Below are 13403 nucleotides of genomic sequence, written 5' to 3' on the forward strand. Positions count from 1 at the left end.
GGGGGGTTATAAACTCGTTCAACCCCTTTTGCCGTCATTTGATACCTTTCCATGCATTTCAACACACTGAACCTTTTTTAGCCAAACAAAACTGTACAGATGGAAATCAAGCCAATTATTCACACTCCCCAGCATGTTCGTACATACAGAAAAAAGCACACTGTATCTATTGAAATATTTTTTTAGCCAAAAAACAATAATAGAAGCAAGTTTGCTTTGCATTTCAGTTTGTTATTACCCTCCTGACTAAACCTGAAAACCATAAAGAAAAGATTTTAACATGAAGAACACAGAAGTGTGTTCCAAACTGTCCCAGAATTCAAAGCTTTTATTGCTTAAGAATAATTATTGTTTCATTTATTTATACGTGTAATATTGGTGGAATGTCTCCGTTAACAACTACAATCTAACGAGTGAACCTTGTTTTGTTGTTTTGCATTATGCTTAACTTAATCTGAACATTAGATTTCGTTTCACTGCCAGAGTGGAAATTTCCATCAGGCTGGGCAAAGTCTGTTTCTCCCTGTCAGTGTTACTTTTCTGTCCTTTTTCTCTCTGTATTATCTCTCCACTACCTTGTATGCTCTCTTTGATTTTCTGATATGCGGCTTATTCTTCTTTTTTTTTCGTCACTATTCTGCAACTCAAATGTACATTTTTTTGGTTGTTGTTTTTTTTTTTTTACACCCAACTCAGAGAAGCAACAAAGTGGGCACTGGGGGCATTTTTTGAACCCATGAACCTCTTGACCCCAATTTTAACTGATTTATGGCTTCTAGTAGCCATTCATAATTACACAATGAGTTTGCAAGCCATCTGTGATCTATGTCCAGGCTGGGCACACAGTCAGGGAGGCAGCTGGCTATCAATCATTTACCTATTTTGCGGCATGCGCACACATTCACGAACTACAAAGAGCATCTCTTACAGTTGTTTATTAGCCTCTGCTCAAACACACCACCTACTGTAAAGCAAAGAATATTTGTTTTACAACTAGATCCAGTTTTTGTTACCTTTTTATAAAAGTCATCAAACAACATGCTAAATTAACAGTCCGATTAGCTTTACTTCCCTAATGAGCTTATGCCTGTCCACAGCTACAAAGGACTCTGGGTTGGCTGCCAATTACACCCATGAGGTGAGAACTGCTTTATTAAATCATCCGAGCTAAGACCGCCCCCATTTACAGTACATGCTACAGGAATATATTATTACTATTTTTTCTGTATGTTTCTTTGAAAGAAAAAACAACTTAAATTCTTTTTTTTTCTTCAATATTCAAATAAAATGCATCTATATACATGACGCATACCACGTCCTTTCTAATCGATCTTAGAAGAACATTTGGTCTTTTCATCCCTATGTTGGGGAGGGGGAAGCCTGTCATTGGTCGCTGTCTCAGTAGGGCTATAAAAGTCGGTGCTCTGATGATTCTCTTTCCTCTTTCCAGACACAGAGCCAACACACATACCAGGATCAAGGTAAGAAAGAAACCTGGCATCCTTCAGTTTTGTTTCCCTACACACTCTGACACACATGCACACACATTTTTTGGGATAGCACAAGTAAATTTATCATTTCTAATCCCTGGATTTTCTGCATTTTCAGGGGCTGATTCCCACATGTGCACATAAAAAATAATTGCATGACAGTCGAGGCTGAAAAATTATACAAAGTGACTACCCAAAAAAGAATATTTACATTTTCATTCTTGCATTGCTGTGCTGTGCACGGTTGCGATAAAGAAATAATCTGTAAAATGCATAACTGCAGAGATGAAAGTGAAAAGTACAGAATAGGTTTGACATCCAAAGCAAGCTTGTAAAAGCAAAGTATCAACAGGCTGCAAAAATATGACTGCAGAGCAAATTAGCTGAGCAAACTACATCCAAAGGGTCATTCCAAAGTTTCAGTGCTATTACAGCAAAATCACCTTTGGCCTTCATTCAAGTTCTAGGAACTGACAAAGTTTTATGACAGAAGTGGGGACTAAGGGTTGCTGTGCTGTGCAGTATCCTGGGAATCCAGAAATATAAATGAAGCTAAACCCATTAGTGCTTACTGTGTAATCAGCAAAATGCTGGGAACAGTTTTTTCTGCTATTTGTACTGTAAAGCACCTAAATGACACATGAAGTTTGTTTCTTTTAAACTAAATAATGATTTATTTGTATTCCACTTGGAGCTAACCCCCATTTTCCACTCAATAGCAGTATGCTCACACTTAACTAGTGGCAAAACTATTGTATTTCTAAATAAAAAAAAAAAAAATATATATATATACTTCCTAACCTGATGGTGTATCCAAAAACATGGTGAGGAAATTTAGATCAAAGACTATCTAGTTAAATGTTTCTGTGGCTCAATTGGCTTGTAGGTTTTGCAGGTAAGCTATTATTTAAGTCGATGGTGTCTCAGGTGGACTGAGATATTTTTAGATGTGTTAGGCTATTTACATTTGGATATTGCTTTTTAGCTACCCTAATTTTCACAGGAGGCTTTTTTTCCCCAGGCCATCTACCCATTTATTTTCTGCTGCTTATAGAGATTAGGGTTGCAGGGGCAGGAGTCTAAGTAGAGAAGCCACTTCCTCCAGTTTCCCTACGGGGATACCGAGATATTCCCCGGCCAGCTGGGATATAAACTTTCTCCAGCATTTCCTGGTCTCCTCTTTTGGTCATTACCCAGAGCTCATAGCCCTAAGTGAGGGTGAAAAAAGTACAGACATTCTGTGCTTAAGCAGAAGCGCAGATACTAGTGTTGTAAAGTACTCTAGTAAAAGTTCAAAAACAAATTCAAATTCTTTACTCAAGTGAAAAAGGACAGGTTATGAAATGTACTCAGAGTAAGAAAGTAAAAAGTAGCTCTTTGGAGGAAGTTCCACCAGATATTTTTGTTTAAAACTAATTGAACCTTGTTATTCACCATTCTATATTCTCCATGGGAGATCACCCAGACTTCCAGTTGATATGTTTTTGGGCTGCACTCTAAGTCAGCGTTCAATGATCAACATGAGTATGTAGAGAAATGGAAGGAAGGTATAGAGGAAGTCTATGGCATTGCCAAACAAAATGCTCAAAAGGCTGCTGAAATGAGTAAGAAGTACTATAACACAAAAGAAGTTCAGTGCTGCAACCCGGTGAACATGTCTTGATTAAGAATCTGACACCCAGGGGAAGACCAGCCAATCTGTTCCTGGGAGAACATAGTTCACATAGAAGTGAGCCCAGTGGGTTCTGACCTGCCAATCTATGAAGTGAAACCAGAAAGGGGAAAAGGACGCTCCAGAGGCCTGCACAGAAACTTCTTAATGCCCTGTGATCAATCGCCTGTTGACACAACTGGAGCCCCCAGAAGGGACCAAAGAAAACAGGAAAGGAGGCACCGGCCTGAAACGCAAATTCAAGAATCTGAGGAAGACAGTGGAGATGAGTATGAGCTACATTAATAACCACTCCAAGCTTCCACCCTGTCAATGGAAAGAAACAGCCTTCTTGGTCAATCAGAGATGGATATTGTACATAACTGCACACCAGCAGGAGGAAAATTTGAAAAGCCAGTTTTCGTAGTTTTCGAGTTCAGTGAGCCTAGTGAAAATCTGGACATAAACTTACATGCTTAAAACTTGCCTGATGGGAACCTACCGCATGCATACCTATCCTCAAATGCAGTGGCTGAACCTGAAAAGGCACCTGCCACAGAGAGCGAGAGAGGCACCCAGCAAGATGCATGACCTATGATAAGGGCAGCATTCCTTCCTTTTACAGTGTCCAGCCAGTATCCGTGTTGTTACCTGTGTGTTACGCTCCATTTCTCGTCCCATGGCTGCTACCCCTGCAGCCATACTTCCAGCCCTCCTTCATGTATGGACTCATGCAAGTCTGTGTGCAGACTGTTGCCATGAATAATTCATAGACTGTTCACAAACACCATTGCCATGGGCACTGAAAATGTTGTCTGCATAGTTAATTGCTCTTAATAACTCGTGGACTTTCCAAAGAATACCCATAGACTGTTTATGTGGTACTCTGTTACCAATTATGGATTGTGGTCTGTGTCTTTAAACTGTGACCCCTGACCTTTGTTCGTGTGCAAGCTGGCAGAAAAAGAGCTTCAATGTCAATTTCATGAGAGACTAGGAAAAAAAAAGAGAGCGAGAGAAAGTAGAAACATTTGTGAGAAGATTTTGCAATTGTTTAATGTCGAGACAGCATCTATTTTGTTGGGAAGCGTGCAAGAAGATAAAATAACAACAAATTTTAACACATTTTTTAATAAAAACAGTATTAATATTCTGTGATTTATCTAAGGAGGTTACACAGGTATAGGACATTTTATAAGATACGTTTGAGAATTATTTTTAAAGTAAACTTTGTTTATTTCCTCCCTTACTGTTAAATATTAAGTGTTATCTGTGATCTACGAAGTGGTCTGAATCGGGTCACTTGAGATTGATTGCTTTTGTCTCCACCCATTTAGCTGGGGGAAATCCTCATTCGAGTAAAAGTTCTCAGTGAGGAAGCACCAGCTTGTCACTTTTGTGGTTATTTCTCCCCTGCAGGTATGCTTACAGTGTTGAGTGTTACTAAAATGAGTTATGGAGGGAAAAAGGTGCATGTTAATACTATTCCAAGTATGAAAAGAATATGTATATTAGTTAGAAAGTTTTGCAATGTGTGAGCAAACTCCCAGCAATGGGTTAAATACAGCCTGTGATAGAGCTGTAATGTACGAGTGTAAACCCATTAATCTAGTTAATTCTAAATTGTTTATATATTTGAGATATATCATTTGAGTAAAAGTTTTCACTGAGGAAACACCCGCTTGTTACATTTGGGATCATTCAGGGGTGTAACATGAGACCCAAGCTTTTTACTCTCAGATTCCACAGAGGGTGGGTCAAGAGTGTCATGGGGGTAGGAATCTGAAAGAAGCCTTCTGCCTTTCTTGGCAAAGAATACAGAAAGAAGTGAGTTCTCGCCAGAAATGAGGCAACTGTTGTTAGCTGGCTTTATATAAATGAAATAAAATTAAAATGATTTGAACTGGAAGCTAACTGACAAAACAAGCAGAAGCTGGATTTAGTTTGGAAGGAAAAAGGAAGAAAAAAAGAAGAAAATTAATTATATCTGGAAACTGTGTGCGAGCGTGGGAACACAGAAAACAGAGATCTCAAGCGGGCAGGTCCCAAGGATTTAGGATAGGGTAAGACAAATGGGACCTGTGGAGAGTGCCAAGCCAGACAGGAGTTTGGCAACATAGATAAATTCCTTGTGGAGACTGGTCATGTGGCCAATGGTGGAGGCTGAGATGGTTGTATCATTTGCAGGGGTAGATGATTTATACATGAATGAGACACAAGTGAGAATAATCCAAATAATTCCAAAGGAGCAAGTAAAAGTAATGCAAGATACTCAGGAACTAACCAAAACATGGAGACTAGACTTTCACTGGACATAGAGGCAGGTAATCAGGCATTAACAGAAAGACAAGAGGGAGCTGAAATCACTGCAAACAATAAAAATCAAGGCATAAACCAGAACACACAATCTTAAAATCAGACTCATCACTTAAATATCCATCAAGGAAAACAGAAACAGATTCAATTATATCAAAAGAAATAACACAAAACTGCTGGAAAAACTAGATGAATCAAAACAGGAATCCAGATTTCCAGTAAAAAAAGATCAAAACTACAGATACTAGGGAAAAAACACTCAAAACTCAAACACCTCAAAAAACCCAAGGACTGAAACATTGGGGGCATTTGAATACTGCAAAGTCTGTTTGCCAAATTTCAGAGAGCTAAAGATAAAAAAGAACATAAGGTTGGTAATCTGCTTCTCAAGGGTTCGAATCTGCAGCATGTTTACTTACAAAAGAAAGAGAGAAGCCAAAGCATAGATACTGAGTCAAACCTATCAATGCCTCCAAACACAAAAATCGATTGGTCTGATAAGGAAATGCTGACATTTGTGTTTCAAAGCAAATACTTTATAAAAATGTGCAGAAGCCCCTGGTCACGTAGAGTGTTTGGAGTGCCTGTGTCTCACTCTTCATATGTTTAGATTTTCGCCTTTCTTCAACATGAAAACAAACATGATGAAAAGACATTTTATGTGGTTTATAGACTGCCTGTGCAAATTAGATCAATATTCAGATTGATTCTTGCCTGAACTTTTACGTAAGTGTTATTTTCATGTAAGATATATTTTAAGTGTACAAAGAGCAGGTAAGGTCAAACTACTGTTTTTGCTTTTCAAACTATTTTTTAAAGACACTTATTGAACATATTGATCAACAAGAACTCTCTCGTAATATCTTTCCTGACATTTATCCCCCTCGTTTTCAGGACCTATATTTTAAGTTATATTTTAATCAAGGTATTCCATTTACACGGCACACAGTTTTGCATTCTTCTTTACATTCTTAATGGTTCTAAATAGCGTCATAAAAGCAATGCAGAAACGATCTTCTTAAGAGTATTTCTTAACTTATTGACTTGTTTTGGGACTTTTGAGCTGATCAATCATCCGCCTTTCATGTTTGCGTGTTTGTTAAAATCTGACTGAGTATTTAAACTGGAGGACAGGATCACTCATTTCATCTCGCTCTATACAGAAGAGGTAAGGCTGACACAGGGCTCGCGTTTATGGTAATATGACTTTTAAATGCAATCGGTTACAGACTGTAAGATATGCTCTAAGACGTACGGCTTCATTATCTGTGTAATCTATCTGTAACAGGAGTTATCTGTCTTTTGTAAAAATTTTAAATGTGTAGAGGTACATGAATATTACGGCAAGTAAGTGTGCAACTGTATAAGCAATGCAATACATGTTGCAATGGAAACAACCAATAAGGTTTCCCTTTTTCTTTACAAAAGCTTTCAGTATTGAGTTTCACTGCAACTTTGTCTCTTCCTGTACGATATCGTACTATACGGTGTCTTGTTTAACTTTAATTTTCCCTTTTTTCTCCTTTGATAAATATTTTTTTCCTGTTGCAGATCCATCATGGTTCACAAAGTAGCAGTGATCGGGGCAGGACCCTGTGGTCTGACCAGCGTAAAGGCTTGTCTGGATGAGGGCATGGAGCCAACCTGCTTTGAAAGCAGTGATGACATGGGTGGACTGTGGAAATTCAAGGCAAGACTTTAGTCTAGAGAAAGATTCACTACTGACTGTGACTATTTTTCATATAAAATTTAATGTACAATTTTAAACTATTATTTCTTAACATCTGTTGTCTGGAACGTCTTCTCTGCAGGAAGTGTCGGAACCAAACAGAGCTAGTATCTATCGTTCCCTTACTATCAATGTGTGGAAGGAGATGATGTGCTACAGTGACTACCCAATCCCTGCAGACTACCCCAACTACATGCACCACTCTAAAATCTTGAACTACTTCAGAATGTATGCAGACCACTTTAAACTACTGCAATACATTCGCTTCCAGGTAGCAAGATAGAAAGAAGAGCGATCAATTTTAATATACCCTATATTAATATTTATATGTATAAACTGACCTGCTATTATATTTATTGTATCTTAGACCAAAGTGAAGAGTGTGAAACAGAGACCGGACTTTTCTCGCACTGGTCAGTGGGATGTGGTGACTGAGACTAGAGATGGATACGAGGAGAACCACATTTTTGATGCCATTATCTGCTGCACGGGCCACTTCAACTATCCTAACCTGCCACTCAAAGACTTCCCAGGTGAGTGAATATCTGTACCACCACATGATAAATGTTAAAACATGACTGTATAAAAATTCCACTCTGTTGTCTGAAAGGAATTGAGACATTTGAAGGAAAATACTCCCATAGCTGGGACTACAAGGGGCCTGAAGACATGCATGGGAAGAGAGTTGTGGTCATCGGCATCGGCAACTCAGGAGGTGACATCGCGGTGGAGGGCAGCAGAGTTGCAGAGCAGGTTGATAGTGCTCTCTAAGTGCTCAGCTTTCTTCCTAACATTTTAGTGTCCCTTTTTTTGTCTGATAGTGTGCCAATCTGGTTTGATGTGCCTTTTGCATCCTCATTCCTCAAGCTTTACCTCCTAAAATAAAGAGTACAAGGATGCCCTTCATCCCGTGAGATAAGACAATTTCACGTTAGTGTTACTTCTTTCTTTCTGTGTCTTGTCTTACAGATGTATCTGAGCACTCGTAGTGGTGCTTGGGTCATTCGTCAGGTTTCTGACAATGGTCTTCCAGTGGACAGGTTCAACACACGCTTTGTCCATATCATGTTCAGGCTGTTGCCAATGAGATTTCTCAACTGGCTTGGTGAGAAAAAGCTCAACTCCATGTATGATCACGCCATGTATGGCCTCAAACCCAAACACAGGTGGGATATGTAAATTCTTCCCTAACGCCACGGTTTCGCTGAATGCAATCTATCACATATAAGCTGATTGTCTCATCTTGTTTGCTAAACTGTTCACCATACCAAAATTGTCCATAGACTGTGTATCTGCTATGAAGTGAACACTATTTAAATCATAATTTGTCTATTGGGCATGTGGGCAATCGTGGCTCAAGAGTTGGGAGTTCTGCCTTGTAATCGGAAGGTTGCCGGTTCGAGCCCCGGCTTGGACAGTCTCGGTCGTTGTGTCCTTGGGCAAGACACTTCACCCGTTGCCTACTGGTGGTGGTCAGAGGGCCCGGTGGCGCCAGTGTCCGGCAGCCTCGCCTCTGTCAGTGCGCCCCAGGGTGGCTGTAGCTACAATGTAGCTTGCCATCACCAGTGTGTGAATGTGTGTGTGACTGGATGTGTAAAGCGCTTTGGGGTCCTTAGGGACTAGTAAAGCGCTATATAAATGCAGGGCATTTACCATGTAGTTTACCACGTAGTTATCAGAATATATTATTATATATGAATTTTACATGTCTGTCTTTCCTCTGCTGCCCTCACCTCATCAGGCTCTTCAGCCAGATCCCAGTGATCAATGACGATCTGCCCTTCCGGATTTTGTCTGGGTCGGTCATCGTCAAACCAAACATAAAAGAGATCCGTGGTTCCACTGTGGTGTTTGATGATGGCAGTACTGCAGAAAATGTCAGAGAACCAAATTATCTGATGTGCTTTAAATATTCCAGTTCTTAATGTCATTAAAAACAATTTCAGCTCTTCTTTCTTGTCCTCTTTATTACAGGTGGACCTGATTGTGTTTGCCACAGGATATAACTACGATTTCCCCTACTTGCCAAAAAATGCCATATACAAGTCTGGGCACCGTATTGGACTGTACAAACATGTTTTTCCTCCAATCCTAGAGCAGCCTACCCTAGCTATTGTGGGTTTTATCCATTCTGACGGAGCCATCATGCCTCAAGCTGAAATGCAGGCCCGTTTTGTCACTCGTGTCTTCAAAGGTGAGGAATTTCCAATAAAAGAAAATTTAAAAACTGAGGTGAAATAAAAATTTTTACAGTTAAATATCAAATACATTGCATTTTACTAATGATTGTCGCTGGTCACTGTGTTGTCTTCGTAGCGCTTGTTAAAAATAACACAGCATCCACTTATGATTGCGAGCTACCGCTCCAAACATTTTATTAACATCCTTATACCACACCACAGACCAGTCTTCTTTTATGCGCTCTCCCTGGAGGCATTCATGACCTCCTCAATACAGGTTCTGAAACAACTTCACTTTTCTCCACAGTCTCATGTCCATCTAGTAGTTTCAAATCAGACACCGTCTCTGCATGTGACACATCAGCATTTTCATCTTCCTCACCACATTGTTCCTCCCTTAATGTCTCTTTAGTCTTCAGTAAGTTGCGACGGTTCCTTCTGAGCACATGACCTTCTTCAGTTCTTACATCATATAATCTTGGACCTGCTTCCTGAAGAACAATGGCTTTCCTGTTCCATGCATTCTGATCTTGGATTCTCACTACATCATCCTTTGCAAGCAATCCAAGTGCTCTTGTTCCCTTGTCATATTGCTGTTTTTGTTTCCATTTCAGATGCTCTTGCTTTTTATAATTTCTTCACTCTGCTTGCTCTCTGCATAGCAGGGCAAAGTTGTGTGTAGCTTACGACTCATCAGCAGTTCTGCAGGGGATAAACCACAGTCAAGAGGAGCAGCCCTGTAGCTCAGCAGAGCTAAATAAGGATCTGATTGACTGTCTGTAGCCTTCTTCAGAAGCTGCTTGATGATATGCACTCCTTTTTCAGCCTGTGGATGTTGAGGACTTGATGTGACATGTTTAAAGCCATATGCTCTTGGGAAATTCTGCCATTCTTTGCAATTATAGCAAGGACCATTGTCACTAATGACAGTTTCTGGTATTCCATGCCTGGCAAAGATGGACTTCACATGTGTGATCACATTATTAGCAGTTGTACTTGTAAGCAGAGCAATCTCAGGAAAATTAGAGTAATAATCTATAACCAACAGATAGTCTTTCCCATTAAAATGAAATAAATCTGTTCCTACTTTCCTCCACGGTGCTGTAGGAAGTTCAGGAATCATCATGGGTTCTCTTGCCTGTCTGCTCTGAAACTTCTTACATGTTTCACACTTTCCGATCATGTTCTCAATGTCTTTATTAATACCAGGCCAGTACACAGTATCTCTAGCCCTCCTTTTACACTTTCCTATTCCCAGGTGTCCCTCATGTATTCTTTGAAGTATCACCTGTCTCAGACTATGTGGTATCACGATCCTATTGCCTCTCAACAGCAGTCCATTTACCACGCTAAGCTCTGATCTAACATGATAATACTTTGAACAGGACCCTTTGGGCCAGTCTCCTTGGATATTTTCCATCACTGTTTGCAGCTCCCTGTCTGCAGCTGTCTCCTCACATACTTGTTTTATCTTTGCGTCAGACACTGGCAGAGACTCCACTATCATATTAACATGATCATCTACTTCTTTCTCAGTGGAGCTTGCTTGACACACCTGTGATGCTCGTGACAGTGCATCTGCTAAAGCTAAATACTTGCCTGGTGTGTATATCAAGTCAAAACTATACCTCTGCAGTTTCATCATGAGACGCTGAATCCTCGGCGACATCTCATTCAGATTTTTCTTAATGACTGACACAAGAGGACAATGATCTGTCTCAACTGTAAAGGTAGAAAGACCATAAACATAACAGTGAAAAATATCAAATCCATATGCCAGCCCAAGACATTCTTTCTCAATCTGAGCATATTTGGTTTCAGCCTTAGTCATGGATCTAGAAGCATAAACAATTGGTTTCCAGCTCCCCTCTTCAGCTTGAGGTAAAACAGCTCCAAGCCCATTCTTTGAGGCATCTGTTGAGATTTTCAGACTCTTAGTTGGATCATAATATGCAAGCACTGGGCGCGTTGTCAGTGTGGTCTTTAAATCATTCCATTCTTGTTCATGCCTCGCTGTCCATTTAAATTCCATGGAATCACGAAGTAACTCCCTTAGTGCTGATGTTCTCACTGACAAGTTAGGTATGAATTTTCCAACAAAGTTGATCATTCCCATCACTCTGAGCACACCTCTCTTATCTGTTGGGTGTGGTATGGTTGCAATGGCTTTTATTTTTTCTTTCATCTGGCTCAAGACCTCCAGCAGAGAACTTGTCTCCCAAAAATGTTATTTCCTTTACACCAAAATGACATTGCTTCTGGTGGCTTCAAATTTCCATCTCAAACAGAACTTTGAACTGCTATCGCTTCCACACTTTCACTTTTACTCCTGGTACCATTTGTTGTCTTCATAGCGCTTGTTAAAAATAACACAGCATCCACTTATGCTCCAAAACATTTTATTAACATCCTTATGCCACGCCACAGACTAGTCTTCTTTTATGTGCTCCCCCTGGAGGCATTCATGAGCTTTCTTAAATACAGTGCCCCCTGCTGGTAAACCTTATCATTACATCAACATCTACATATCAACACAGTCACTATCTTTACTCTTGCTTTCTCTCTTTTGCTCTTCAGGACATAAGAAACTGCCCTCAAACCAGGCCATGATCAAAGCTGTTGAGAATGACACCAAGAAGATTGCAAAAAAGTATTTAAAAACTAATTTTCCCCTCTTTAATTTAGTAATAATAAGAATATTTTTTGCAAATCATTTACCAAAAAAGTGAAGAAATCATTTAAACCTTTCAACCCTTCCTTGTTTAAAACTAGGTGTGTGGGTCTAATATTCTATTGGTTAACTTATTTGTTTTTTGACTTATCCTCTTTACAGCTACGTTGTGTCTAAGTTAACACCTCTGCAGGTGGACTTTGTTGAGCACATGGACGACTTAGCAAAGGACATTGGAGTGCAACCAAATCTCCTCTGGCTCTTCCTCACAGACTTCCCTCTATTTAAGAAAGTTCTGTGGGGGCCTGTTACAGCCTACCAGTACCGGTTGATGGGACCAGGAAAATGGGAGGGGGCACGCAAGGCAATCTTCACTCAGTATGACCGCATGTACCAACCTCTAAAAACTAGACAGGTCTGAAAAAAGCGTTTATTTTGCATACTCTGAGTTTTGCTGTATGCACCGGTCAGCCAATCAAAGATGTATTCTTATAATCCTTTCATATGTCTCCTCCAGCTGAATGCACAACAGAGTTCAACGACAGGTTTCCTGATCAAGCTTAGCTTGACATTCATGGCTGGAGGAGCTGCAATCTACTACATCCACCGCAACCCAACCACCATCTCCACCCTCGTGTCCAAGCTGCGTCCACAATCAGTCTGATTGAATGAGAAACCCAGCACCAGTATCTCATCTTGCACCTCCTTTGATACTTAGGGTTTCAAAATAATTTGAGAAATAACAGTGAAGCTATTAAGAGACAATACCAGTCACTAATTCCCATAGTTAGTAACACCACACTGAAAACAATGACAGAGGCTTGACTTGGATTTGACATGTTGCATAAAATACCATTATAAGAAGATCTGTTAATGTCATATACTGACTCATTTAAGTACTGTAACCATTTCTAGGGTAACATATAATTAGGATCCTATGATTACTTATTTCTTTGATATGCTAAGAGGTTATACACTGTAAGATATTACAGCAGATTATCATGTTTTCTGTCAGCAGTATATTACATTATTAAAGACTTTAAAAGCTGTACTGAATAATTTATAAATATTCAGTATGTGCTCCGAATTGTTTGTTTTATTTATTAATTTATACGTTCTGTTTTTGATGTCTCTTGGCCTGTTGTATGAGGTTTAACAATATCAGTCTCTGTGAATCTGTTCACTTAACTTCTTATCAAATACAAGGTCAAGGGGTCATCGACACACTTGGTGTATGTGAGACAATGAAATAAGATAAACTTCTGTCAGTGCGTCCCAGGGTGGCTGTGGCTACAATGTAGCTTGCCATCACCAGTGTGTGAATGTGTGTGTGAATGGGTGGATGACTGGATGTGTAAAGCGCTTT

General features: G+C 39.7%; 1 protein-coding gene across 3 annotated transcripts; it reads left to right on the forward strand.

The window, feature by feature from the left end:
- The first annotated feature begins 1422 nt into the window (after nucleotides 1–1422).
- On the forward strand, nucleotides 1423–13124 carry LOC102311872 (flavin-containing monooxygenase 5). Of its 3 annotated transcripts, none has more exons than XM_042221344.1 (11): nucleotides 1423–1481; nucleotides 7009–7147; nucleotides 7269–7457; nucleotides 7554–7719; nucleotides 7797–7939; nucleotides 8156–8352; nucleotides 8928–9063; nucleotides 9161–9380; nucleotides 11944–12016; nucleotides 12200–12452; nucleotides 12555–13124. In XM_042221344.1, exons 2-11 carry the CDS (start codon nucleotides 7016–7018, stop codon nucleotides 12699–12701), a joined length of 1656 nt encoding a protein of 551 aa, XP_042077278.1. In that variant the 5' UTR covers nucleotides 1423–1481; nucleotides 7009–7015; the 3' UTR covers nucleotides 12702–13124. The 3 variants fall into 3 exon arrangements, with proteins under 3 accessions (XP_042077278.1, XP_042077277.1, XP_042077279.1); XM_042221343.1 differs by lacking the exon at nucleotides 1423–1481 and adding an exon at nucleotides 4470–4560; XM_042221345.1 differs by lacking the exon at nucleotides 1423–1481 and adding an exon at nucleotides 6488–6625.
- Nucleotides 13125–13403: the final 279 nt, after the last annotated feature.

The sequence above is a fragment of the Haplochromis burtoni genome, unplaced genomic scaffold (assembly GCF_018398535.1).
Source record: "Haplochromis burtoni strain Fernald_Lab_line unplaced genomic scaffold, NCSU_Asbu1 Contig_65, whole genome shotgun sequence".
Classification (NCBI taxonomy): Eukaryota; Metazoa; Chordata; class Actinopteri; order Cichliformes; family Cichlidae; genus Haplochromis; species Haplochromis burtoni.